At 43.2% G+C, this 26,891-nt stretch overlaps 3 protein-coding genes and 1 pseudogene across 4 annotated transcripts; 1 reads left to right on the top strand and 3 right to left on the bottom strand.

The window, feature by feature from the left end:
• Window positions 1–1,047: 1,047 nt before the first annotated feature.
• Window positions 1,048–9,167, top strand: CREB3L4 (cAMP responsive element binding protein 3 like 4). The gene is given in 10 exon segments (XM_044675866.1): window positions 1,048–1,218; window positions 1,492–1,741; window positions 2,562–2,683; window positions 6,266–6,358; window positions 6,554–6,660; window positions 8,398–8,466; window positions 8,560–8,644; window positions 8,783–8,879; window positions 8,999–9,124; window positions 9,127–9,167. Coding segments are annotated over 10 exon segments (1,161 nt in total).
• Window positions 9,168–9,619: 452 nt separating this feature from the next.
• On the bottom strand, window positions 9,620–11,621 carry JTB (jumping translocation breakpoint). The gene is made up of 6 exons (XM_044673107.1): window positions 11,487–11,621; window positions 11,101–11,259; window positions 10,863–10,897; window positions 10,498–10,583; window positions 10,181–10,260; window positions 9,620–9,971 (listed from the first exon to the last, which is right to left on the bottom strand). The coding sequence occupies exons 1-6, from the start codon at window positions 11,489–11,491 to the stop codon at window positions 9,815–9,817; spliced, it is 522 nt and encodes a 173-aa protein (XP_044529042.1). The 5' UTR covers window positions 11,492–11,621; the 3' UTR covers window positions 9,620–9,814.
• Window positions 11,622–14,542: 2,921 nt separating this feature from the next.
• On the bottom strand, window positions 14,543–15,277 carry LOC123246106 (annotated as a pseudogene).
• Window positions 15,278–18,165: 2,888 nt separating this feature from the next.
• Window positions 18,166–24,772, bottom strand: RAB13 (RAB13, member RAS oncogene family). 2 transcript variants are annotated; one of them, XM_044671597.1, is made up of 8 exons: window positions 24,514–24,772; window positions 23,449–23,509; window positions 19,678–19,738; window positions 19,310–19,387; window positions 19,043–19,132; window positions 18,756–18,821; window positions 18,598–18,656; window positions 18,166–18,410 (listed from the first exon to the last, which is right to left on the bottom strand). In XM_044671597.1, exons 1-8 carry the CDS (start codon window positions 24,635–24,637, stop codon window positions 18,338–18,340), a joined length of 612 nt encoding a protein of 203 aa, XP_044527532.1. In that variant the 5' UTR covers window positions 24,638–24,772; the 3' UTR covers window positions 18,166–18,337. The 2 variants fall into 2 exon arrangements, with proteins under 2 accessions (XP_044527532.1, XP_044527531.1); XM_044671596.1 differs by having other exon boundaries at window positions 18,166–18,418; window positions 18,606–18,656.
• Between the last annotated feature and the right edge of the window lie 2,119 nt (window positions 24,773–26,891).

Genomic DNA, 26,891 nt, shown 5'->3' with positions numbered 1-26,891 from the left:
GAGAGACCTATTGTCATCCCAGAGGAGCCTGGGGGTGAGTCCAAGCGAGTATAGAGGAAAACTATTGGCTGGAAAAGACGGTCCTCAAAATCCTTGTTGGGATTTTTTTTTTGTTATTGTTTGTTTGTTTGAAACAAAAGAATCCCTGGAAAAAAAACGGAGCCGGGGTGGAAAGGGTGAGGGTACCCAGAAGCCTGGAGACTTTAGAGCCCATTTCTTTTTTTGTTTTTTAATTTAATTTAGTTTAAATTTTTTATTTTAATAACAAATTTCCACGTCATCTTTTAAAAGTTTAATAAAGATATTTTGTTTTATCAATTAACCGTAATAACAATTTTCCACATAAGTTTTCTGAAGTTATATGGTCCAAATTGTCTCCCTCCCCCCTCCCAGAGATGGCAGGCAAAACGAACTGAGTTATACACGTACCGTCATGCCAAACATATTTACATATTGTTCGAGCCCGTTCCAACCAACTCTTCGGAACTGTCCTAAATACCTAAGAACAAGTATCTAGGGAAATAGTCCCAAGGGAAACCTCCAGTTCTCTCCCGGTGGTGGGAAGGAAATTCCCTGCCCCTGGAGCAGGGAGAGCCCCACACCAGAATCAATTGTAACTCCCAGTCTGATAGTTCCTGACTGTGCGGCCTAAGAGTAAACTGAGGCATGCATGCCAGGAGTGCAGAATCCTCTGAGAGTCCAGTCCCAGCCCTGAGAATCTCTTTGCTAACCACCACCCCCTTCCCCAGGCTCCTGAGGGAGGCGGGGCTGGGTGTTGGCAGGTCCAGGATGTGAGATCCTGGATGAAAGAAAAGGTGTAGTGTTTAGGATCTGCCAGGGAGCCATACCAAATAAGTAATGCTCAGAGGGTCCTGATTCACTGAACCAGGCACACAAACCAAGTGGAGTGAATAGCAGGTAAGGGGGACTGGGGGAGATGAGCAGGAGAAGGGGAGGGATCATCAAGAACTCAGACTTGGGGGGAAAAGAGGGAGAGAGGGGCTGGAAAGGAGTTTCACCATCCCTTCTACTGTCCCCAGTAAGAGGATGGAACTTGGTGACGCAGAACTGCTGGATATCTTGTTGGAACCTTCAGAAGACATAACCATAAGGGCCTTCCCAGAGCTGGCAGGACACTCCTCATTCGGAGAGCCAGAGCAAACTGGACTGCAAGATCCAGGGCTGGGAGGCTGGAAACCCAGTGGGAGCAGCAGCTGTGTGAGTGTGAGGGCTGGGCAGGATATGTGTGGAAAGGGGAGCAGAAAATGGGGGTGGGTGGTATCCCCCCAAGAGGAGAAAGCTGAGTAAGGAATGATGGAACTCCCAGCTCAAAAATAGCCTGTAAGGAGGTTCCAGGTCAGGGATGAATTATTCTATTGCTTCCCACCTCTGTGAAAGAAGGCAGTAGAAACTTTACCATTTGGTGCCCTGAGAAGACTTTGGAAAGATTTCCTATTCCTACAGACACATATCTCCCTTTCACTGTTGCAGGGCCTTCAGGAGAGTGAGCCTGACGATTTCCTGAACCTACTCATTGACCCCAACGAAGTCTATCAGTCCAGAGTTTCTCCAGGAAGTGACAGCGGTATCTCGGAGGAAGCTGGGCATCCCTACAGCCCCCTAGCCTCCATGGCTCTCAGTCCTCCTGCCCTCTATGAGGTTGTCTATGAGACGGGGGCCCTAGAAGGACCGCAGGGAGAAACTGACCAGACCAGCTCTGGGCTCATCTCTATCCAGCTAGGTTAGTGCTCTGTACCCTTTCTGCTAGGCAAAGCCTAACCTTTAACCCTTTTGCTCCTTCGCAATCCCAACTCCACCTCTCATCTCAGTGTCTTTCTGCTGACCATCCCACATGCCTTGGAATTCCTTCCTTCCTCTCTTCTGCTTCACAGAATTCTTCTTTTTAGATGCTGCTCAAGCAACACCTCTGATTAAGTAGCTTTTCCTCCATCTCCTCAATGGCTACTGTACCCCCCACTTTATGCTTTCATATGTAGCTACATTGTATTTATTATATATACATATATTCAAGAATACACTGGCTTCCCCACCAGACAGTAATCTCTTTAAAGAGAGATTTCATTCTTTCAGTTTGTAAATGGCACCTTCCACAGTCGCTGACACATAAAAGACACTGGATAAATAATTAATTGGTAGACAGGGGTATAATAGAGATTTCTAGATCTCCAGTTTGGGCTCCCTTTATAGCTAATAAACACTTTAGGGAGTGCTGACTGCACTGTCGCCAGTGCCCATCTCTAATTCTGTCAGCTCACTTGGTCAGCTTCTCATCTCCTCCATTGAATTTTTTTTTTTAATAAAAGCCTTGCCTTCTGTCTTAGAATCAAGAACTGTGTACTAGGTCTAAGGTAGAAGAGGGATAAGGATACAGGCAATGAAAGTTAAGTGACTTGCCCAGAATCACACAGCCAGGAAGTATATGAGGTCAAATTTGAATACAGGACCTCCTATCTCTAGACCTGGCTCTCAATCCATCATCTTTCCACCCTTTCAACTGAATTCTGATTTTCCTTTCACCTTCTGTTTGTCCATCTGTCCAGGTCAGTGGAGCCCCCCACTGCTGATACCTGATGCTTGCGTCATCAGTGATCCCCCACCTGGCCCTTCTGCCCATCCAGAACCCAGAATAGGTACAGGAATCTTGATGCCTCCTGAGACACTGGTGAGTCCTGTGGGTGCTTTCCTTCCCTCTGCCTATTTCAAATACTGCCAAAAAGAAGCAGCACAATAGGACGAAAGCAGGTGCAGTGATGAGGAGGTTGAGGAAACGCACCAAGGACCAACTTTGCCATAAAAATAGCAATAGTGGAGATGACTGACTAGAGACAAGAAAGGCTGGAGTGAGATATAGGTTAGAAGTAAAATTCCTATCCATTCAGTTCAGGATAGGGAAAACTTATCATGCCTGCCAGAACCAGACAGACCTGTACAGGGAACTGATCCAGCCCAACTGGGGTTGAGGAAGGCAAGGCTTCCTCAATGCACTTGCCAGAGAAATAGCAGGAGTCAGGAGCCTACTGCCTACTGCCTTCCCAAGGAGAGGCAGACTTGGGAGAAGCACAAGAGCTTCCCAGGAAAAGGGGGCAATGTCCTATTGTTCCTCTGGGAGCCACTTCATAAGCAGCATATGAAATAGGGCCAGAAATGACATTTTATAAATGAATAGTACTTTATTTTTATAAGTTACAAAAGTGCTTAACATGAGTAATGTTTGAGTTCTACAATAGTACTATGAGATGGTCAGAGCAAATACAATTATCTCTCATTTTATAGATAAGAAAAGAGTTTAAAGGACCTGCTCAGGGTTCTACAGAAAGTAAATAGTGAACATGGTGCTGACTGCCTTGAAGGTAGTCCCCAGGAGCATACCACCCAACCTTAAGAAGACATGGTGGTGGGGCAGCTGGATGGCTCAGTGGATTGAGAGTCAGGCCTAGAGACAGGAGGTCCTAGGTTCAAATCTGGTGTCAGACACTTCCTAGCTGTGTGACCCTGGGCAAGTCACTTGACCCCCATTGCCTAGCCCTGTAACAAATAAAATTAATATAGAAGGATATATATAAAGATATTAGGGTTTAAAAAAATGAATTAAAAAAATCTTAAAAAAATAAAAAAAAGAAGACATGGGGGGTGTAGCTGGGTGGCTCAGTGGATTGAGAGCCAGACCTTAGAGATGGGAGATCATAGGTTCAAATGTGGCTTCAGACACTTCCTAGCTGTGTGACTCTGGGCAAGTCACTTAATCCCCATTGCTTAGCCTTTACCACTCTTCTGCCTTGGAACCAATACACAGTATTGATCCAGATAAGGGTTTAAAAAAATGAAAAGAAAAGAAGACATGGTGCCTTCTTTATAAAAGATCACTCTATTGCAAATATTAATAGTATGGAAATAGATTTTGATCAATAACACATGTAAAACCTGGTGGAATTAATTACTCGTTGACTACAGGAGCGGGATGGGAGGAGAAGGAGAGGACGTGAATCATGTAACCTTAGAAAAATATTCTAAATTAAATAAATAAATGAACTTTAAAAAAAGAAAATTCCCAATCTAAATCTTAAAATTATTAAGGGTCTTGAACTTGCAGTCAGGAGAGAACTGGGTTTGAATTTTGGTTTTGACTTATTCTCATCAATACATTGGGGATATTTATTGTATTTATTTCACAGCACTGCCTTGAGCAATGTACTTTTATAAATTTTTTAAAAAATTCTAAACCCTTACCTTACATCTTAGAATTAATATTGATTCTAGTAAGGGCTAGGCCACGAGGGTTAAATGACTTGTCCAGGGTGGCACAGCTAGGAAGGCTGTGTTTGAGGCCAGATTTGAATCAGGATTTCCTGATTCCGGGCCAAGATCTCAATCCACTGAGCCATCTAGCTGCCCTTTTTCTAATCTTTTTTTTTTTTTTAAACCCTTACCTTCCATCTTGGAATCAATACTGTGTATTGGTTCCAAGGCAGAAGAGTGGTAAGGGCTAGACAATGGGGGTTAAGTGACTTGCCCAGGGTCACACAGCTGAGAAGTGTCTGAATCCAGGTTTGAACCTAGGACCTCCCATCTCTAGGCCTGACTCTCAATCCACTGAGCTACCCAGCTGCTCCCCCCCTTTCTAATCTTAAAGCATTCTAGAAACCTCTGTTACTATAGAGGGTTGAACTTGGATTCAGGAAGGCCTGACTTCAAATCCTGCCCCAGATGCTTGTTGGGTGACCTTAGGAAAGTCACTTTTCCTAACCTTCAGTTTCCTTATTTTAAAATGTGGATAATAACACTTACCTCACTGGGCGGTGAAGATCAAATGAGATAATGTATGTGAAATGCTTTCAAATCTTAAAGTGCCCTACAAATGTTGCTTGTTATTACTAATGATGGACTACATTCTTTTGTTATTGTTTTTGTAAAGATATTTTACTTTACCAATTAGATGTAATAACAATTTTCCACGTATGTGTTCCAGAGTTATATGGTCCATATTGTCTCTCTCCTTCCCTTCCCTATCCCTTCCTGGAGCTGGTGAACAATCTGATTGGGGTTATACTTGTATTATCATGGAAAACATTTCTATATTGTTCATTTTGTAAGAGAATAGAATATAATCATATAAAAACCAAAATAAACTAAAGTGAAAAATCGCATGCTTTAATCAGCATTCTGACTCCCAACAGTTCTTTCTCTAGAGCTGGAGAACATTCTTTGTCCCAAGTCCCTCAGAATTGTCTCTGATTGTTGTATTGCTGAGAGTAGCTAAGTCTATTATTACAGTTGATCATTCTACAATACTGCTGTTACTATGTACAATGTTCTCCTGGTTCTGCTACGATAAACTACATTCTGAACTACAGCCCCAAATAGTTAATGGGACGAAAGCAAATCGCAAAATGAATGAGATGAAGGAAAAATACTAGAATGGACAGAAAAGTGCCATTAAGGGATTTCCTGGGGGAGGACTGAGGGATCCAGGCTTCTCTTCTGCTCAAGAGCTTTCCCTCCATAGTCTATAGCTCTTGGAGCAGCAGAGGCCCACATTCCTGAAGCCCTTGGGTAAAAAGATATTACCCTCCTCTGGAGTCTTTTCACCTGACATGAGGTATAGAGTTCTTGCTAGAGATCCTAGGTAGAAGGAGGGGCCTTTGCCCCAGGAATGGCTGTCGCTGGAAACTATACAGCCTTCCTGGGCCCTGCCCCTTTTACTTCCCACTTCCTAGAAGCTGTCACCATCCATAAGGCTGTCTATTCCATCGCTGTAAAGTAAAATAAGTTAAATACCCTCATTTTGTAAGGCTCAGAAAAGTGAAAGGACTTGCCCTGAGTCATACAGATAATAAGTCAAAACCAGGATTCAAACCAGTTCTCTCCTAACTGCAAGTTTCAAAGTCCTTGAAAATGCCTCTAGACTTCTAAAGGAGGTGCCATGCCTTCTCACTAGGGAAGGGTCTGTCTTAATCATGACTGTTTTCTGATGCCTCCCTCAGTATCTGGAGGATTGATGAAAAGAAATGTCTTAGAAACCTGTCCATAGGGAATTCCCAGGACTTGATATGTTTTTGAGATTAATTGAATGTTAAAAAGGATCTCAGTTCCTATTCCATGTCCCTCTAAGCCCCAAGTACTCAATTCTGAACTTTATTTCTGGTTTGGAGTTTCCAGCTGGAAAAGGGCAAGTAAAGGGGTCTGAATGCTAACAGGAGGGGATTCTCTTTTCTGTTTCCTCCCTCTCTTCTCTGTTGCTTCCCAGCTGCACTGCCCAGCGCTATTCCTGACAGATGAGGAGAAGCGACTATTAGGACAAGAGGGGGTATCTCTGCCCTACCATCTACCCCTCACTAAGGTAACCCTTTCTTTGAATATCCTAATAGGGAGTCCTCGGTATATCCCCTGAGGAACCAGGACCTCAGCTAACACAATGGAGAAATGGTAAGGGTTCAACTTGTGTCAAGTCAACAGGCAATTATGTAGCAGACATTTTCCTAAGCACTGAGGAGCTAAGGACTCAATGCTAAGCCCTGTTCTTTTGGGTCCCCAGGCAGAGGAAAGAGTCCTTAAGAAGGTTCGGAGGAAAATCAGGAATAAGCAGTCTGCTCAGGACAGCCGGCGACGAAAGAAAGAATACATAGATGGTCTAGAGACGAGGTATATTTCATCATACCCCAAAGTGAGCCCTTAGCTTCCTCCCCAAACTATAGCAAGGTCCAGAGCATCACATGGGCGACAAAGTCATCCTTTGAATTCCAACCACCAGTCATCTCTCATTTGTCAGATCTGAAGTTTTCTTCTTAATCTCCATCTTCTTAGTCTCTTCTCTGGAGCATGTGATCCTGATGACCACTTTCTCTCTGGATTTCCATGACTATCCTCCTTCCTCCTATTCCTGTCTGACTGCTCCTCAGGCTCCTTTGCTGGTTCATCATCCATATCATGCCCCCTAATTGTGAGTGTATCCCAAGATAATGTCCTACTTGCCTTTTTCTCTCATTTAGTGATCATCACTCATGGGTTTATTGTCTCTATGCAGATGACTACTTGATCTACAGATCTATATATCCAGTCCCAGTCTCTCTTCTGAGCTCTAGTTCTACATCAACAACTGCCCACCAGACAGTGAAAAAAAAAAAGTTTTAAAACCCATACCCTCTGTCTTAAAGTCAATTCTAAGTATTACTTCTAAGGCAGAAGAGCAGTGAGGACTAGGCAATTAGGTTTGAGTGATTTGCCCAGGGTCATACAGCTATGAAGTGTCTAAAATCAAATTTAAACCCAGGTCTTCCTGACTCCAAGCTGGTGCTCTATCCACTGCTACCAAACTGCCCTCAAACATTTTAAAATGGATGCCTCACAAACATTTCAAACACAACACATCCAAAATAGAACTCTTTCTCTCTCCCCCACCCCCCAACCAACTCCTCTTCCAAACTTTCCTATTTATGTCAGTCACTACCATTCTTCCTTTCTCTCAGGTTTTTTGTCTGCATTATCCTTAGTTCCTCACTCTTCTCCCTCCCTCACGTCTAATCAGTTGCCAGATCTTGTTTCTATGTCTTTCCCATCCAAACTCTTCTCCTTACTCACAGTGCCATCACTTCTTGTGCCAGACCCTTCATCACCTGGATGACTGTAATAGCCTACTAATTAGTGTCCCTGTCTCAAGTCTCTCCCCACTTCAAACTATTCTGCACATGGCTGCCAGTGATTGGTTCTAATGGCTCCTAGGAAACAACTCTTGTGTTTGGCATGTAAAGCCTTTAGGAACCTGGGCTCATAGAGCCTATCTTTTCTGCCTCATTGTATATTATTATTACTGCTCTTCCTGCACCATGCAGAACAAATTGGCCTTTTTTTTACACACTGTACTTGACACAAAGTTGCCTTGAAAGAATAGTATGAACTTGAGAAAACTAGGGAAGAAGTTCAGAGAAGACATTTGAGATAAAAGAAGTTGTTTTGGATGTACCAAGTTTGAGATGTCATGGGCCATTTAGCTTGGTGTGGACATGGAGTGAAACTCAGCAGAAACTGGGGCAGTCAGTTATATCTAAAAAATACTCCCTCCTCCTCCTCCTCACCTCAGTCTCTTAGTTTCCTTCAAGACTCAACTCAAGAACCACCTTCTAAGGTCCTTCCTGTCCCAGTGACTAATGCCCTTCCTTCCAAAACTACCTTGCATTTTTTTTGTATTATTATAGGATCTTTTCTTCTCCCAATAGAAAGTAAATACCTGAAGGGCAGAAACTGTTTCATTTTGTCTTTTTATCTCTAATGCCTAGCAAGTAGAAGGAATTTAAGTGCTTTATTATGTGGGTAAACAAATGTGTACTGACATGCTCAGCTGGTTTGGGGACCATCCTCAAGACTCTTTCTCCCTTAACCTAGGGTAGCTGCCTGTTCTGTGCAGAATCAGCAGCTACAGAAGAAACTGCAGGAGCTGGAGAGACACAACATGTGAGTGAAATGGAGGTGGTGGAGGGGATTTGGGTATGCTGATGTTTCCTGCTAAGGTTGGAGGCCAGAAACAGTTTTTTCTTCCCTTCCTAGCTCTCTGGTGGCCCAACTTCAACAGCTGCAGGCACTCATTGCTCAAACCTCTAACAAAGCTGCTCAGACCAGCACTTGTATCCTGGTAATGTTCTTTCTCCCCAACTGCTATGCCTCCCTCACCCCCATCTAGATTTCTGTCATCCCCTCTCTTCCCTTATTTCCTCATTTTGATACCAGAGATTTCTGCTTGCCAATTTTCTCTCATCTCCTTTTTTACTAGATCCTCATATTCTCCTTAACCCTCATCATCCTTCCCAGCTTCAGCCCCTTTCACAGGGAACAGCCAATTGGGTCTGACACTTACAAGCCTAGTGGAGGTGAGGAGGTGCTGGGAACCAAGTATGTGGATGGTGAAAGGGTATCTTTGTTAAGCAAAGAGCAACAGGCTGGGGCCTAGGAAAATCCTCATCCTAATCCTTTCCTTCATCCCTCACAGTGATCTCCAGAAACATCCTGACTCACAGGGATGTGCCAGACAGCTTGAGGACCCTGGTATCACAGTCAGGAGATAGGGGTGCCAATGGTTCCTCAGGGGGAGTACCTGAGGAGAGCAATAACCAGCCAGGCCACCATCAGGAAAGAGGCAGAGCTGTGCAGCATGCTGATGAGATGTAAACCTGATTTGAAAAAAGGATAAAGGACCTGGGAAGCCACCACAAAAACCATTCAATTCCTTGAAGTGAGATAACCCTTCCCTCTTCACACCCTATGACCTCAGGGTGGAGTAGAAATTGAGGTCATACCCTTCCTCTGTTCCCTAAAAGGGTCAGTAACTTATTCTCCCTTCAAATACACAAACAAGGTGAAGGGTTGGCGCCCCTACAAATGGAGCAATTTGTGGGATGGGAGAGGTGTATTGCTTAAAAATAAATGAATACATTAAGTTTTAACTAGTTTCATGGATCTCTTAGTAATGTGTGCTCAGATAAGTCCCAACAATGGTAAAGGGAGGAAAAAAAAAGTTGAGGAGACTGGAGACATAGCTGCTTCCCCAAGATATTTTTTTGTTCTGATCCACAAACCTACACCTCCATCAAATAAAACATAACTATTATAGTTGTGGGGTTGTTTTTAACTTTATTCTTTGATGATTAAGGAGACAAAAGTGAAGGGCAAAGGGGATGAAGTAATAGGATTCCAGGGGCCAGGGTCACCCCATATGATCTTTTCCCCTCTCAGGCCAGCTGTTACCCTTCTCCACCAGGCCCCCTTGGAGTAAAAGGTTGAATGCCAGGATATTGGTGTGAGGAGCTTATATGGACTCAATTTGTTTTCGGACCTTTTCCAGGGCCTTTCGGTCTAGTGATCTCTGACGAAGGATCACAAGGCAGGCAAAGACTGCAGCCACTCCCACCACAGCCCCCTCAAACTTCCAAAACAGGTGTCGCTCCATCATTGCTGAGCGGCAGCTGTGAGAGCAGAGAAACAGTCTATCACAGCCAGCAGTGAAGATGACAAAATTTTATTAAACCCCTTTCAGTTTAACCCCCCTCCCAATAAACCCATCAAAGGAGAAAGATGGAGGAGGAAAAAAAAAAAAGGAAAAGGAGGAACAATCTGCCAAATCAGTTAAAATAGAGTATCTGGCCTTAGCAGTGCAAAGTAAGAGAATACTGACCTTTTGAACTCATCTCTCTTGGATCCAGAACAACTGATTTTCTCCACAAAGCCAGTAGTACCACACTCAGGAGTGGTTTTCTGTGGAGGAGGTAGGTAGAGTGAATAATCAGGATGAGGCTGGGATAGGGACAGCTATTGTGTCCTATGGCTCAGATACCCAGGAAGGGGAAGGAGAAGAGGAAGAATGGCTCACCCACCAAAAGAAAGGTGGGAAGGGAGAAGAGTGTGTGAAGATAAATGGAGCAGTACACCATGTGTATAAATGGGGCAATATAGTGTGTATGTTTACATGTGTAAATCCAGCAGTACACTCACAGCCTGGAAAGTAGTACAAGGGGCACACTCCTTCGCCACTACAAAGTCCTCCACCACCCAGCAAGGCATGGACACCAAGGAGTTTACTGAAAGAGAAAAATGCCACACATCCATCCCCAGATCACTCTACTGTTTGTGAGATGAAGGAGGACCCTACTGAGAGAACGTTGATGAAAAGGCAGGCCTTCCACCCTCTAGTTCTCTGGCCATTAAGATGGGCCATTCTCCCCATCTCTCACTGGGGGCATCCTTCCCCATCCCTCAAGGCAGGGGACGTCCCTCCCCTACCCCCCTCCTTTTTCTCCCATCCTGCCCAGGAGAGACTAGTACAGACTCCCTTGGCAGCCCCCGGGCCCTTCACCTACTCGGCGGCTTCTCCTTGGCGGCAACCTCGGTCACCCTATGGAGAGAGGGGGCGTGGGTCAGCTGGAAGACGCCACACGTTTCCCCCCCCTCCCAAGCCCCTCACCCGACCTCCGACCTACCCAGCCGACCCAGGACTAACCTACCTGCCCCTACCCTAGGGGGCGCGCGCTGCGCACCTCGCCCCATTCCCGGCCCAGGCGGCCATCGTGGTCTCCTCCCTCTCCCCCTCCCGCTCACCCAAGCTCGAAGATGAAGGCAAAGAGCAGCCAGCTGGAGAAGACGAGGAGCGTCCGCGGGTGGCAGAACGGTGTTTCGGGCGTCTCGGGCTCCACGACCCAATAGGGCATCTGAAGCTGCTCCCGATGCGTCGGGACCGAAGGCTGCATGGCGCCGCACCTGCCCAGACAAAGATTTGAGACCCGACTGACAGGCGAGAGGCGCGCAGTTGCCCACCCCAGCCCCTCTGTCACTAGGCAGACTCGCCCCCGCAACCCTCCCAGGAGTCCCCGCGAAGGGAGGAGAGAGTTGGGGTAGGGAGAAGGTACTGTCGCGATAGCTAGCGCGATCGCAATCTGTGCATGCCTGCCTGGGAGGTTGAGATAAATCGGCAAGTATTTTTTAACCTCATCCAAGCGTAGAACGCTCCGCCCGATCTAGGAGGGCTTGGGAAGGAAAATCTCTGCGGACTGATGCGACCCAGGAATGAGACAGGGTCTCATTCGGGCTTCCGCTCCCAGCACCGCCATGTTGTGACGCAAGAGACTCTGGAGCACGCCCCTTTTGTCTCCTTCCCAACCCCAGAGAGTGAAAGGTTGAGTCCCGGCAAAGGGTGGTGCCAGTGAAAAAGCGTGTCGTCCCCTCCCCCTCTATCTAACTCTCTCAGCCGGACCATGCGTGTGGCATTATGGTACTTGTAGTTTTTTACTGATGGGTCGGTTCCCACCCCCAACATTCTCTTTTGGGAATTGCAGTTTTCAGATGGGTGGGTTTATATGTGTAGAGCCTTGGAGCATAGCAGCTTTTGAGATTCCTGGATGGACTACCTTTTTTTGAGGTGTAGGGAAGAAGGCAGGATTCTTTACTAGAATACCTTATCTATACATTTAGACCCCAGTTCAGCCACTAGATGATTAGATGCCTAATCCAAAGAAATCCTTCTGGTTTTCTTACTGCAAGAGTTAACGCCATTCCTCACAGCATTTATGACCCAAAACCAAAATTCTGGAATTATTTAGATTAGGTCATTATTGGGGCTTTTCACTGAGGTTTTTTATTTTTATTTTTTTATTTTTGGCTCATTTTCCCAGCTTTGGACCTGAAGTCCGGGAGACACGAAGTCACATCCTGCCTTACACTGTGTGACCCTGGGCTAGTCACATTGTCTGCCTCTGTTTTCTCAAATGTAAAATAAGATACTAATGGCACATTCCTCCCAGGATTGGTGTGATGGTCAAATGAAATAATATTTGTAAACACTCAGCATAGTGCTTGGCACATAGTAGGCTAAATAAATTAATAACCCATTCCCAACAAACATTTTCCCTGGGAATATCAGAATTTACCTTGTCTACATCCACTTGGAAAAGGGTAAGAGCTCTCAGCTCCTATGTAAGACTTGGGCTAATAAAATGTACAATATAACACAAATTTTGTTTAGCCCAATAAAAAATATAGTTGAAGGAATTGCACCAAACTTATAAACAGTCAAACAGTTCTTCCTTCTTTTATAGGTCTCCATTTTCCCCAGGGACAAATATAGTCCTCTAGATTTAGAAGACTATATTGGGAAATTTAAAAAAAAAGACTAGATTAGGGTTGAATTCCCTTTATTTCAATCTCCCAAAGAAGAAACAAGTAATTGGAATTACTGCAGACCTACATTGTCCACATAGTACAGAATCTAGCCTTATTCTTCTATATCCCTTGCTGTTTCTTCTTGGTCCAAAAACTCCATTGTGCTACTCTCTGGCGCTGTGCAGTTCTCTAGAGAATCCTCACAAATGTTCAATCTTCCTCTCTAAAGAAGGGTCTAGCATGTAGCCTCTCTTCACTGCCATTTTTTACCCCCTCTCTGTTACTGCCTTTTTCTCTATGGACTTAATTCTAATTTCTTTGTGGCTTTTTGTAGTCTTATCTTGTATCTCTCCAGTCTCTCTTTAAATGAACAAGTACAAGGGTGTAGCCCAGGTGTATAACAAATTATCCTTCTAGTGCTATTAAAAGAGGGAAAGGCAAATACTCAGGGCAAGAATTCACCCATTATCTGACATTTAACCTTGTTAAGGAGACACAGGAATTCAGAGTCATACTAGGTAGGTTCTTCCTGAGCCTACCATATCCATGCAAAGTTCATATGCCCACATTTTATAAGAACCTAGATTCTCTGACCTCTGACTGACTGGAAGGAAAACTGGTTTGTGGTTGCTGAAATACAACACTAAGCTTCATTTATTTTTTCACTTGCAAAAAAGCAGAAATAAATTCTTTCGCTCCTGACCCTCTTAGATGAAGGATTCCAATTTCCTAGGTTATCACATGAAGTTGGATAGATTGTTGGAACAACTGGTATCTCAGTGTACAATGTAAGTGGAGTATTGTATAGGAAGAAGAGAGAGGGCTAGATTTCATTTGGGAAATTGCGAAGTGCTTTTGAAGATCCCAAGTTTTTCCTTGAAGTAAAATCTCTCACTTTAAGGGGTATATCCTTCAGAAATGCTTTGCAACACACAATTTCTGAGTCAAAATTTTCTTAAGTTGGGTAAAATGTAAAGAGATCTTGTGAAAGGATATACACCCACATATGAAATACATGTACACATAAACATATTTATATAACACATCTTTCCTGATAGACTAAAAACAGTTTCTTCAACTTTCTTCCTACTGGAGCACTAGAGATCGTCTAGAAGCTAAGTTACTTGACTCTCCTTTCCCTGCAACTATGTAACCTCATATTCACCCAACCATTTCCTTCTGGCTACTACTTATCATCCCTTTCCATCCCCATCCTCCCCATTACCTCCAGAAGGGGTGTGTCAGTTGGCTCTCCTACTGTTCCATCTTTGGGCCTTCTCAGACCCCAAGTCCCTTCCCTGACCACCATTGTTCTCTGTGTGTTGTCTTTGCTGCCCTATTAGAATGTAAGCTTGAGGGCAAGGATTATTTTGCTTTTGTAATTTTATCTCCAGCTGCCTAAGCAAAATGTTTGGCAGTAAGAACTTAATAAAATGTTTTTCATTCATTTATTCCTCGAGAGCAAATACAAAACTGTTACGTTTTTGTTTCATATCATAGTACCTGGCACAGTGACTGGCATTTAGGTTGACAGATGCTTGTTGACTGATTTATTGAAGCTTTAAGAGTATCTGACCAGGGGGCAGCTGGGTAGCTCAGTGGATTGAGAGCCAAGCCTAGAGACAGGAGGTCCTAGGTTCAAATCCGGCCTCAGACACTTCCCAGCTGTGTGACCCTGGGCAAGTCACTTGACCCCCTTTGCCTACCCTTACCACTCTTCCACCTATAAGTCAATACAGAGAAGTTAAGGGTTTAAAATTAAAAAAAAAAAAAAAAAAAAAAAAAAGAGTATCTGACCAGCTTGACCTTCCTAGCCCATACCACTTTTTATTATTATTATGGTTTTTTTTATCAGATTATATGGTTTCTTATAATAATTATTATATTAAGTATAGTTATTATCAGTTACTGTTCTCTTCTTGATTTTGCAAAAACAAAGAGAGCCTTTACTACCTCTCCTCCAGATTGCCTTTATTTCTTGGGTTCTATGCTTGCTTTCATAGCTTTGGTCTCTGTTCTTCCTCCAGCTTCTTTTTCTTTGAGATACCATCTGGCTGTTGGAGGCCAGTCGCTTGGTTGACTTAGGTAGAGAAGTGTCCAGGGATCTCTCATCAGAATCTTCATCGGTTTTTTTCTTCTTCCTCAACGGCCTCTTCATCTTCCTCATTCCCCTCACTTTACTTCTTCCCAGAATAATAAAATCACAACCACTCATGTGGACTGACCCTGAAGACTTTCCACTAAGGGTGGAAAGTGTTAGGGGAAGTGAGCTCGTTTCTGAATATTGGCCATGGGCAGGACTGAAGGCTTCAGGATGGCAAAAGGAACTCTTCTTGCCATTTTCATCAGGGGTGGTACAATCTCCACTAGGTTTAGCTCATTTCTGGTCTCCTCCCCTAGGCAGACCATGTTCAGAATCAGCTTATTGTCACCATTCCTATCTTCCAAGGGATCAGAGGTATAAGAGCGCTTCTCCTGGCTCAACTCACAACCCCAGAACAGGTCTGTGGACTTTTCAGCTTTGCTTCTGACAGATTAGAGCATGATACTTGGGGAGGGAGTTTAAAAGGTACCTAAGACTCCATGCTCACGCTTGGGTCTGAAATGTCTTAATCTCCATAAATCTTGTTCACTTATTTCTCCTGTAGTTTTCAAACTGCTTCCCAAAGCCCTTACCTGACAAGGAGGTTTCTGCATGGGAGGGCTAAAGCTTTCCTATGATAGAGCCATAACATTTGTAGTTCACATGAATGCTCTTTGTTTCATAACCTCAACTGGGCCCTCACTGCTGCTGGGCAGTCCTACTCATATCTCCCTTGTCAACTCACAATCCAACTCTCAACAGTGGGTTCTTCCCAGCTATTCATCTTTCAAACCTCCCAGGCCTCCACCTACATGGACTCTCTCAGCTGGTAACTTTTTATTTATTTATTTATTTATTTTTTAAACCCTTAACTTCTGTGTATTGACTTATAGGTGGAAGAGTGGTAAGGGTAGGCAATGGGGGTCAAGTGACTTGCCCAGGGTCACACAGCTGGGAAGTGTCTGAGGCTGGATTTGAACCTAGGACCTCCTGTCTCTAGGCCTGGCTCTCAATCTCTCAGCTGATAACTTTGCCTTATTCTTCTTTCCTCATTTCCCATCACTCAGTTGCTTTCTGACACCATCTCCTTTTTACCTCTTTCTCATGTAATGAAATTACCCCTTACCAAGGCCACCCCCTCTACTTATTCACGAGATCCCATTTCATCCTGTCTCATCTATCAGATTGCCCTCCTGTCATCCAAACTCTCACTTTTTTCAATCTTTCCCTCTCTATTGGTTTATTCTTGACTGCATACAAACATGCCCATTTCTCCCCTATCCTGAAAAAAACCTTACTTGATCCTTCCATTCTCAATAACTATCATTCTCTATCTCTTCTGCTTTTGTAGCTGAACACCAAAGAAAGTCTACAATTCTATTCTCTCTTCACCGTCTTCTTAACTTCTTAAAATCCAGTTTCTGACCCTATCATTCTACTAAAACTGTCCTTTTCAAAGTTACTAAGGACCTCTTGGTTGCCAAATCCATTGGCCTTTCCCCAAATCTCATTCTCCTTGACCTGTTAGCAGCTTTTGACACTGTTGATTATCCTCTCCTTCATACTCTCTTCTCTCTAGATTTTGGGATACCATTCTCCTGGTTTTTCTCCTCCCTAAGTGTTCCTTTTCAGTCTCCTCCAGATCACATTCTGTAGCCATAGATGTCCCTCAGTTTTCTGTCCAGGGCCTTCTTCTTTTCTCCCTCTATAATACTTTATGTGGTGATCTCAGGTGCCAAAGATTTAATTACCATCTCTATGCTGAAGATTCTCAAATCTACCTTTCCTGCCCCAGTGTCTCCAGTGACCTCTGATCAAATTAAAATTCAAAGTTGGAAAGAGTCTTAGCAATAGCTATCCAGTCCATACCTGACCAAGAATGCCTCTTGATGATACTCATCTTTACCTGAAGCCTTCTAATTGTTAGAAAGTTAAATATTATTGTACCCATTTTGTAAATGAAGAAACTCAGAGAAGTTGAGACTTGTCCATGGTAAGAAAGCTAGCAAATCTGAACCCAACTCTCTATTTTTAAAAAAACATTTATTAATATTTTTTTTGAAAAGTTAACATGGTTACATAATTCATGCTCTTACTTTCCCCTTCATCCCTTCCCCCCCAATTCCTCTCCCCCCCCCCATGGCAGATGAGCATTTCCACTGGTTTTAACATGTGTCATTGATTAAGACCTATTTCTAAATTGTTGATAGTTGCTTTGGTGTGGTAGTTTCGAGTCTACATCCCCAATCATGTCCACGTCAACCCATGTTGAACCCAACTCTCTTTTGATGTCTCGTGTTTTCCTACTCTGCCACTGATGTCTTCTCCATTCCTGTTGCTTGGTGGCACAGTGGATAGAACTCTGTGCCTAAACTCAAAGAACTGAGTTCAAATCAGCCTCAGACATGTCGTAGTTGTGTGACTTTGGACAAGTCACTTAATTTCTGTTTGCTTCAGTTTTCACAATTATGAAATGGAAAGAATAATAGCACCTACCTTCCAGAGTTTTTGTGAGGATCGAATAAGAAATATTTACAAAGTGCTTAGCTCAAGGAATGCCTAGCATGTAACAAGCAATATATAAGTTGTTATAATATATAGTTTATATTAGAATAATTCATGTAATAATTTTGTTGCTTATTACATATGATATACATGATTATATAGCACCATATAAATAATATATAATAAATATGTTATAAATAATAAGCACTATATAAATTCTCATTATTAATTACATATTGATATTTATCTGGCAAGATCTTCTCTTTATTCTGGTGATGTTTCCTTACTCTATTGGTATGGTAGCTTCCCAAGGGTGCTGAGGATGTAAGAGAAATGGGAAGGTAGAGAAGCTGACAATCATTTTCACCTATCCCTTCCTAGCTCATTTTTCCCACCTGTGAAATTGCTGAGGCAGGGCCTATGGATAAGACAGATGAACTAGTTTATAATGGTGATTGGGTTGGAAGGAGTAGAGGAAATGATGAGGATGGACTAGGGCGGAGAGAATGAAGTATCCAAAACAAGAATGTTTGTGCAAATGTTGGTCTTTAATACTAAAAAAGACCTTTCAGATTTAGAGTGACAAAACAGAGCCCCCACTCCCCTTTTGGGAGGAGGGAGTATGGAGGGGACAGAGCTAAGCCAGCTGAGCTCCCTACCCCACCCTGACCCCAGGGCATGACCCAGTAACAGAAGAAAAATTAGATATATACACTTAGTGTTTGTGCTGGAGATTTGGAGGAGAGGAAGAGGAAGGAATCAGGAGGGGATGTGTCTCTTCATTTCACTTTCCCCATTCCCCTCTCACATCTCCTTTGCTCCCTCATCTCACTATCTCTTTTCTCCCCTTCCCCTATTTCTCATTTACTTTTCTGATTTCTTTTTCTTTCTTCTCCATCTCTTGTTCTTTCTCTCTCTCCCTCTCCCTCCCCCACTTTTCTCCTTCTGCCCCTCCCAATTCTCCAAGTCCCCAAGATAATTCCTCTTCCTTTTTTCCCCTCCTTTTCTCTCCCTCTCCCTGAAATCCAGCAGGTCCAGCCTCTGGGCCAGGGGCTGAGAGGATGGGTCTTGGACTGGGGTCATCAGCAGCTATTAACCCAAGGAGCACTTGGTGCCACTCTTCTTCTCACAGCTCTTCAGATCAGTAGTTGGGGGGGCCTTGTTGCTGTTGCCCTAAGAGAAAGGATTAAATGAGAGTGGCAGACAGGGCTGGAGTGGGACAGTGGGATTAGTGTTATGATCTAAGAAGTGTCAGGCTAGTGGAAGACTCAGAGTGGCATCCAGGGCACCCCCTTCCCAGTGCAGGAAATGTATTTTGGCCCCCACCCCTTCACTTTCCACTTCCAGAATACCAACTCACTGATCTCCGACCCGACTTGAACAATATGTCCCTGGCTAGAGAACTGAAGGCCTAGAGGAAAGGAAGAAGGAAAAAAGTAGTTATGGGTAACATTAGGGCACATTCACAGGGATAACTGAGCCTCTAGTTCCCTCACTTCCCGGTCCTCACCTCATCCACATTTAGGCTTGACTTAGCACTCGTCTCAAAGAATCGAATTCCATGTTCTCGGGCCAGCTTTGGGGCAGAGAAAGAAAGAAGATGGTTAAGCCTCATCCCTCCCCTGTTCCTCACTTTGATCTGGACTCCTTGGTCCTTTCCCTATTTCTTTCATTCCTGCCTAGCTCTTCCCCATGTTGCCCACCAACCTGCACTCAGCCACCTCAAGCCCCAGTCATTTCCCCACAAACCCTGAGTACCCCCACCCCCTATCCTTCTCTTACCCTGGAGTCTCCTACCTTTTCTGCCTGTTCCCTCTGCACCTTCCTCTTCACTTCCATGTCACACTTATTTCCCAACAGAAGACGCTCCACCCCTGCTGAGGCATTCTGAAAGGATGAGGATAATGGTGAGAATCAAGGTGCCCTAAAATGTCAAGGACCTTTTACCTGCCCCGACCTCTCCATGAACCAGTTCTCCATCCTAAACCCCTTTCTCAGGCATTCCCAGGCTCCTTCCCAAAGAATAAATTGAGTCCCCTTTAGTATTTCTCCTCAAACACAAACCTCCTTGATACTCTTCATCCAGTTCTGAATATTCTCAAAGGATTTCTCATCTGTGATGTCATAGACAAGAATAATACCCTGGGATGGGGAAGAGAGGCACAGACAGAGACAATGTGGGGGAGGAACTTTACACCCAGCCCTTTTCTTATATGGTGTACCTCCTTGGTGCCACTCCCCCAAACCTATAGAACATCCTTGGAAGTTCTAACCTAAATCCCAGTGCACACAGACCCTCCACTTCACTTCTACTCTAAGCCCCTTCTTGCCTTTTCCTTGACTGCCAACCATTTTGGCCCCACATTCCCCCATTCTATACCTCCCTACCTTCATTTCTTGCCCATAATATGTCCTGCCTTCCCCATTCATACCATGGCCCCACGGTAGTAGGCAGTTGTGATAGTCTTGAATCTCTCTTGTCCTGCTGTGTCCCTGGGTGAGGGATCAGAGAGAGAAGGATGTTAGGGCATGTTTTTCAGGCTATATCCACCCAACACCAATTGGAAGCTTGTACCTCAAGAAGCTTGGAATTTGAGTGGAGAGATCAAATGAGGGAGAAAAAAAGAGAATATTCAAGGAACTCATGAGGAAGATGGAGGGAAAAAATGAGACAGAAAAAGGAAAGAGGCCTTCATGACTCTTCCTACCCTCTCAAATGATCCTGCTGCCTGATTTTTCTTCCTAAGACCCTGCTTTCATCATTTTATCTCTCCAGCTCAAAAATCTTCAGTGTTTCCCTATCTTCTACCACTCAAATATACAAATGAACTAGTAATCTAATCAGTGGGCATACTGCCTCCAATGATGCCACTCTCAATAAATCAGTGGTTACCTCTATCCTCCCATAATTTGGCCATGAGGGTCCACGCAGTGTGCTGGGATATAGCTTCCTTCCTGGCTTCCTCACACAGGTTCCCATCGAGCATAGGGGATGCCCCATAGTTATCTTTTGTTCTCAACACATGACCAGGCTTTCCTCCTCCTCCTTCTCCTCCTCCTCCTCATCTTCTTCTTCTCCCCCTTTCTTTTCCTACTGTTCTTCTTCCTCCTCTCCCCTTCCGTACCAAGATCTTGATGATGATATCATTTACTGTAATTTTTCTCTGCATTTCCTTACTTTTTAATGTGCTGCAGTCTGCTAATACCCACCATGAGCCTCTTAATTATCCTCTGAGTGACACCCATCCTTACTTCTATGGAGATTGTTGTGTTCTATGACTTCTTGACCTTACAAGACTAGTAGAATATTGGTAGGTAAAAGATGGGCCTTTGTTTCTGGGAGAAGTTTCAGATAATCAAAAGATCTGTTTCCTCAAGGCAAATTTTCCTTCTGTTCTATACTGGGCTCAACTTGTTTGCTGTTCATTTGTAGTACCCTACCATGATATATATTAATAATAATAATAAAAAGAAGAAGAATATTTATATAGTGCTTTAGAGTTTGAGAAGTGTTCCACATGTTACTTAATTTGATTCTCATAACAACTTTGTGAGATAAAGGCTATTAACATGAAACAGGCTGAGAGATTATTTCTGTTGTTCTTTCAAAGAATCTTGGATAATGTTGATATATGTATAGGGGACATTTGTATGAATGAGAAACAGCCTTTAAGGAGGCAATTTGCTCTTCCAAACAATAATACAACCAACAAGCCTAGGAGGTCATATTCTCCTATTTCTAGGTGATGAAGTAGAATGCTGGGTATGGAGTCAGAAAGATCTGAGTTCAAATCTACCCTCAGAAGCTTACTATTTCTGTGACCTTGGCCAAATTACTTAACCTTTATTTGCATTCATTTCCTCAAGTGTAAAATGAAGGTAATAAAAGTATCGGGTTGTGAGGATCGAATGAGATAGTATTTAAAAAGCTCTCAGCAAAGTGCCTGGCACATAGTAAGCACTATATAAATGCTAGCTAATATGATTATTCTAATCAATTATACAATGAAACAGATTTAATCTACCAAGGAACATTTTGGCTTGTGAAACTCTGCCTGTTTTTCCACTATATTAATATCTTCATTGAGAATACCCTGGATACATATATAAATGATTCTCAGAAAATTTTTACATAAATAAGAAAGTAAGCATATAGGTTGTTAGTTGATATCTTTTTTTTTTTTTTTTTTAGGGAAGGGCATTAATATGGTCCAAGATTTTTTTCTACATCTCTGGTATTTTCCTCTCCTTCAGTTACCTTTTGGGTCAATCAATGCCCTCTCAACTTTGTCACCTCTACCATAGACCTTCTTTGTACAGAATTGACTTTTGTACAGAATTGATTTAACTCAGTTGCTTCTCCTATATTTATTGTCTTTAGTGCCATTTTTTTCTTCCTCTATAGGTACAGCCAAGACTATGATATTAGAGTATAAGTGTGCTGGCTCTACTGTTCTTGAAAGTAAAAAAAGCTTTTAACGAAAATTTTTGCAGATCTTTTCCATTTTTCTGTGTCATTCTCCTTACATTTTCATTTTGAAAGTCCTTTGAATGTTTTTTCTTAGTTGAGACTCAGTAAGCTTTCTTTAGACTGGCTTTACCCATTATTACTTCTCTGTTCTAGGAGATGCTCATAACCTTTTATCATTATTTTACAAACAAGTTTATATTACAGATAGATGTTGCCTTTGGTTACCAAATCTCTCCTCTTGGGAAGTAAGTCAGGTCAACTGTTTATTTAGGAAGATGCTTTTTAGGCTCCTTTTGCCTCATTATGGCAACTGATTTACATGAGATACAATTTTTTATGAAAGTATTGTAGTCTGTGTCTATTCCCTTTCTTATGTCCACATTCCATTGGGTGTAGAGACCTTCTTTATATCTCCCAACATCTTGAGGACACCAGTAGAGTACAAATGTCTCTTAATGCATTATTAATCTCATTAACTTTTTTGACTATCATTCTATATTGAGATTGTGATCCCCTAATACTCCTAGAGATTTTTCAAACTGTTGTTTAACCAGACCTCCTATCTTCTACTTGTGAAATCAATATTTTGAACCAAAATATAAAACTTTATATTTTTGAATTCAATTTTATTTTATTTTAATTTCTAAAGTATTTCTCCTACCTCTCCTCCCCAACTCATTAAGAAAACAAGAAAAATAACCTGTTACAAATATGTATAGTCAAGCAAAACAAATTCTCACCTTATCCATATCCAAAAAAGTCTCTCTCTCTCTCACACATACATGTGTGTATGTGTGTATATGTATGCATATATATATACATACATACACACATGTATTTTTCAATCTCTCCTTTGTTTTAGGCCATTCCTTCTCTATCTGAAAGTAAATAGCATGTTTTATCATGAGTCCCCAGGATCTATGGCTCTACTGTGTTGATCAGTGTCCCTAAACTTTGAGTTGTTTATCTTTAGAGTGTCTTTTTTATTGTATATCTCCCATTTCTGTTCACTTCACTTTGCAGCAGTTCATAAAAGTCTTCTCAAGTTTTTCTAAAACCATCCCCTTCATTATTCTTTATAAACCATAATAGCATTTATCACACACACATATATATATACATTTATCCATTTAAAATTTTTATCTTATTATATTAATCCCAAGGTCCAAGCCAGCCAAGACCTTTTTTTTGAATTATGATTCAAATCCAGCATATTAGCTATCCCTCCTTGATTTGTGTCACCTGGAAATCAGATAAGGATGATATCTATGTATTATCCAGACCATTAACTACAATTTTAAATAGTAAAAAGCTCAGCATGCATACCAGGTACATATTACTAAAGACCTTCCAGGTGGACATGGGCCCACTAATAAGAACTTATTAATGTGTATTCAGTGGATGACCCCTAAACATACACTGTCTTCTCTTTGCATAATAATAATTCCTATGTGTTGAGTCTTGTCTCCTTAACTAGACTGTGAACACTATGAAAGCAGAAACCTACCTTATGTCTTTTCTGTCCTTCATAGTATCCAGCACAGTATGAATGATCAGTAAACATTTGATTGTCAGAGAGATGGAGATATGGGAGACAAAAGAGGCAGGGAGAAAATGAAGATATATAAGAGAGATGAATGACAAGTAGAGGGAATGATTAGGAGACAGGTAGAATGAGATTTTGTATTGGGGGAATGAAAGAAGAAGCTGAGGTTTCCAAGAATTCACTCACCAGACCTGAAGTTTTATCTTCTTCCCCTCAATGTCCACAGTTCTGATCTTGAAGTCAATTCCTAGAGATGGGATAAGTATATTAGAGTCCAGGTGGAGGGTTAGTGGGTGGGGAAAGGAGAAAGAGAGAAGGGGAGAAGGAATCCCTTTCTATATCTATAGGGTTGAAGGGAGCAGAAAGGCTGAATTCACAAGACTATTTCTGAGCAAAAGAAGCTAACATGGAGTAGTCTTTCCCTTCTCTCATCTCCTTAACACAATTATCTCTATCCCTGTGTGTGTATGTCCTAGGGATATATTGTTCTCATACCCTCAGTGGAAACTTGGGTACATACTTCTTGTATGTTGGGGGCTCCCAGGGGGACAGAATGAGTCATCAGGCTGAGTCAGAGACCCCAGTAATCCTTCCCCCGGTTTTAGCTTTCCCACTAGACTCCTTGAGGATTCAGAATCACAAACCTAAAGTCCTAACCCCCAGGATGATCTCCTCCCCTTGAGAATCTTCCCCACCCCGCCTTCTATTGGTCTGAGTTGCAGGGAGACTAAGAGGTATAGGGATGGGATAAGGAATAGGAATAAAGACTTGGGTATTTCTGGCCAGACGCATATGCAGAGTGTTCTTCAGGAGAATTAGGGGCTTGGGGTTAGGAGGATAAGGGGAAAAAGTTTGGGAAATAGGCTTGGAAGATTTGAAGTGAATGAAGATAGTACGAAGGGAGGAAAGCCCAAGCGCAAAGAGAAGAGTGGGGGATGGGAAGCTGAGGTAATGAAAACCTCTAAGAATACTAAGAAGAGGGGTCCCACAAAACGGGACTTCTGGGAACTTGAAGTGATGCTGAAAGTCCTCGGGGAGGTCGGGGCTAGGAATTTGGGCAGTGACTGAGGAAAATTGGTAGACTGATGGTGAAGAAGGACTACGGGTAAGAAGTTGAGAGACTTCACTCCTGAGAGGCTGAAAAGTTGGGATAATGGGGAGAGGTGATCTGCGGGACTTTGAAGAGTTGAGGGTCAGGAGCAAGGGGTCTGGGGGCCACGTGGGATCTGTTGTCTGGGCCGGTGGGCTCACCAATGGTGGAGATGTAAGTGCTGTTGAAGTTGTCCTCCGCAAATCGAATGATCAGACAAGTCTTGCCCACCCCTGAGTCCCCAATCAGCAGCAATTTGAAGAGGTGGTCGTAGGCTTTAGCCATGGCGGGCACTGCTGTGGGGATGGGGGAAGGAGCCTGGCACCCAGACACGGCCCGGGTGCAGTGGGCAGACAGAAAAGAAGGAACCCAGGGGCCCTGGGCAGGAAGAAGTATTCCTCCCTCTTTTCTCTGGCTCCGGGAAAGGGGAGAGGCGGCACTCTCATGAGCCCCACCTCTGGCCCGCCCACCTCACAAGGGCCAGTCTGGAGGCCAGAGCTGCCTTCTCCTCTTGCCTCCCCCGCCCAATGTCGTTGGCTCCCTCTCCCCATCCTCCTACAGATGGCCTTCTCTCCTTTCGACTCATTCCTCCCACTCCGTAGAGGGGGATGGGAGGTTTGGGTATGAGGGAGCGCTAGGTTAAGGACAGAGCTGGGGTTAGGGTCGAAGAGTGGAAAACTGAGGATAAGAACAGGGGAGCGGAGTAAAGGCATGGGGAAAGCAGAGTTTGGAGGCTGGCTTTAGGAGTTGAGAAAATGCAAATAAGAGGGCCTCTGGAGATGGCTAAAGGCAAGGACTGATTCACTTTGAGTTCTGGGGCTGCTGCCTACGGGACCTCTGCTCCAGGGAGGAAGTTGCTGAAGTTAGGGTGGCCGTCGGGACGTTGGTTATACGTTTGTTGGGAAAGCTCGCCCTCTTGTGGTAATAGGTGCACACGATACACGATGAACGCACAGACTCTTTACTCCACCCTCCCGGGGTCTTCTGGGAGAATCTGTCCGAGTGGGCAGATGTGGTTTAGCTTGAAGTCCTGGGACACCTGTCCTATGTCTAACCAGTGAATTCAGGAAATCTGCCTCTCTCCTAGGATTGGGAAGAAGGTGTTTTGTAAACTGCAAAGTGGTAACCTATTTCAATTATTATTCCATTGGTCTAAGACTCAGAACTGAGATCACAACAAATTGTTGGTTCCTTCTTCCTGCAAGTGCGAAGCAGTTAGCTTGGCTATGTGCCATGGCCACAAGGGGGCGCTCCTCGCGCTCACCAGCCATTTTGTAAATTTGTGGTCTTGGCATCGATGAAGATGGGGTGACAGATCGCACTGCCCTCGTAAAAGTGGGTCAGTGCCATCTTCTTCTACCCAAAGGACAAAGAACATGAGTTGGGAGCAAAAAGGTGCGACTTGGGTTGTTTATCACTATTATTAACTATTCACGTTGCCTTTTCTTGGAATCCCCAACATTTTAGTACAGTGCTTGGTACACAGTAGTAACATAATACATATTTAATTGACTAACATATAGTGATTTAAGATTTTGCAAAGCAATTTACTTCTATTATTTCTTTAGAGCCTCTGAACAACCATAGCCGGTAGATGCTATTATTATCCTTATTTTTCAGATAAAGAGAGATTCAGAGAGGTCTGCTGACCAGCAAGGGTGACAGACAAGTAAGTATCTGAAGCAGGATTCAAACCTGGGTTTCACAACTTGAGGATGGAGTTCTGAGCACCATAGCCTAAAGGTGCTATTCGATCCAAGCATTAAGAATCAGTAGAAGAAGGGGAAGTGGGCTGGCTCAGTGGATTGAGGGCCAATCCCAGAGACCAGAGGTCCTAGGTTCAAATCTGACCTCAGACACTTCCTAGCTGTGTGACCCTGGGCAAGTCATTTAGCCTCCATTGCCTAGCCCTTGCTGCTTTTCCATCTTAGAACTGGTACTAAGACAGAAGGTAAGGGTTTACAAATAAATAAATAAATAGTTTGTTGGTGCATCTAAGGCATTTCAGACATAGAGAACATTACAAGCAAAGGTTAGGATGTAAAAAATTATAGTCAGAGTATATATTTTTAAAAATTAAATTGCTTTTCAATCAACAAAATCTGCCTCCCCCCACAATGAGAACAAAAAAACTTCTACAAAACCTCTGTTATAAACATTACAGTGAAGCAAAGTAGAAATTCTGTATTAGCCATGTCATATACAGTAGAAAAAGATGAGTTGTAGACACCACTCACTCCTCTGTGTTGTAATATTGTAAATACTGGACTCAGGAACTTTTTGTTAGGAGAAAATGGAGAGAACTCAATCTTGAATGTTCACTATGGAGTGGAGTTGAAAATGCTATAGCCCAAGTGGCTGTTTTCTGCTTTCTTTATCAGTTACTCATTGGGTAGGAGGGGGCTGGGAAGAGGTATAGGGGACTAGAATTGGCTTAAGGTGGGGAGGGAAAGAAACATGGGCTAGGAAATGTGTTCACCTTAGAAATGTTCTATTTAACAATTGGGTCATATGCATTTTGGTGTAGAACTTTTTTCTA

This window comes from Gracilinanus agilis, chromosome 4, assembly GCF_016433145.1.
Source record: "Gracilinanus agilis isolate LMUSP501 chromosome 4, AgileGrace, whole genome shotgun sequence".
NCBI classification, from domain to species: Eukaryota; Metazoa; Chordata; class Mammalia; order Didelphimorphia; family Didelphidae; genus Gracilinanus; species Gracilinanus agilis.
The sequence above is the reverse complement of the archived record's forward strand: the minus strand, read 5'-3'. Positions and strand labels throughout refer to the sequence as shown.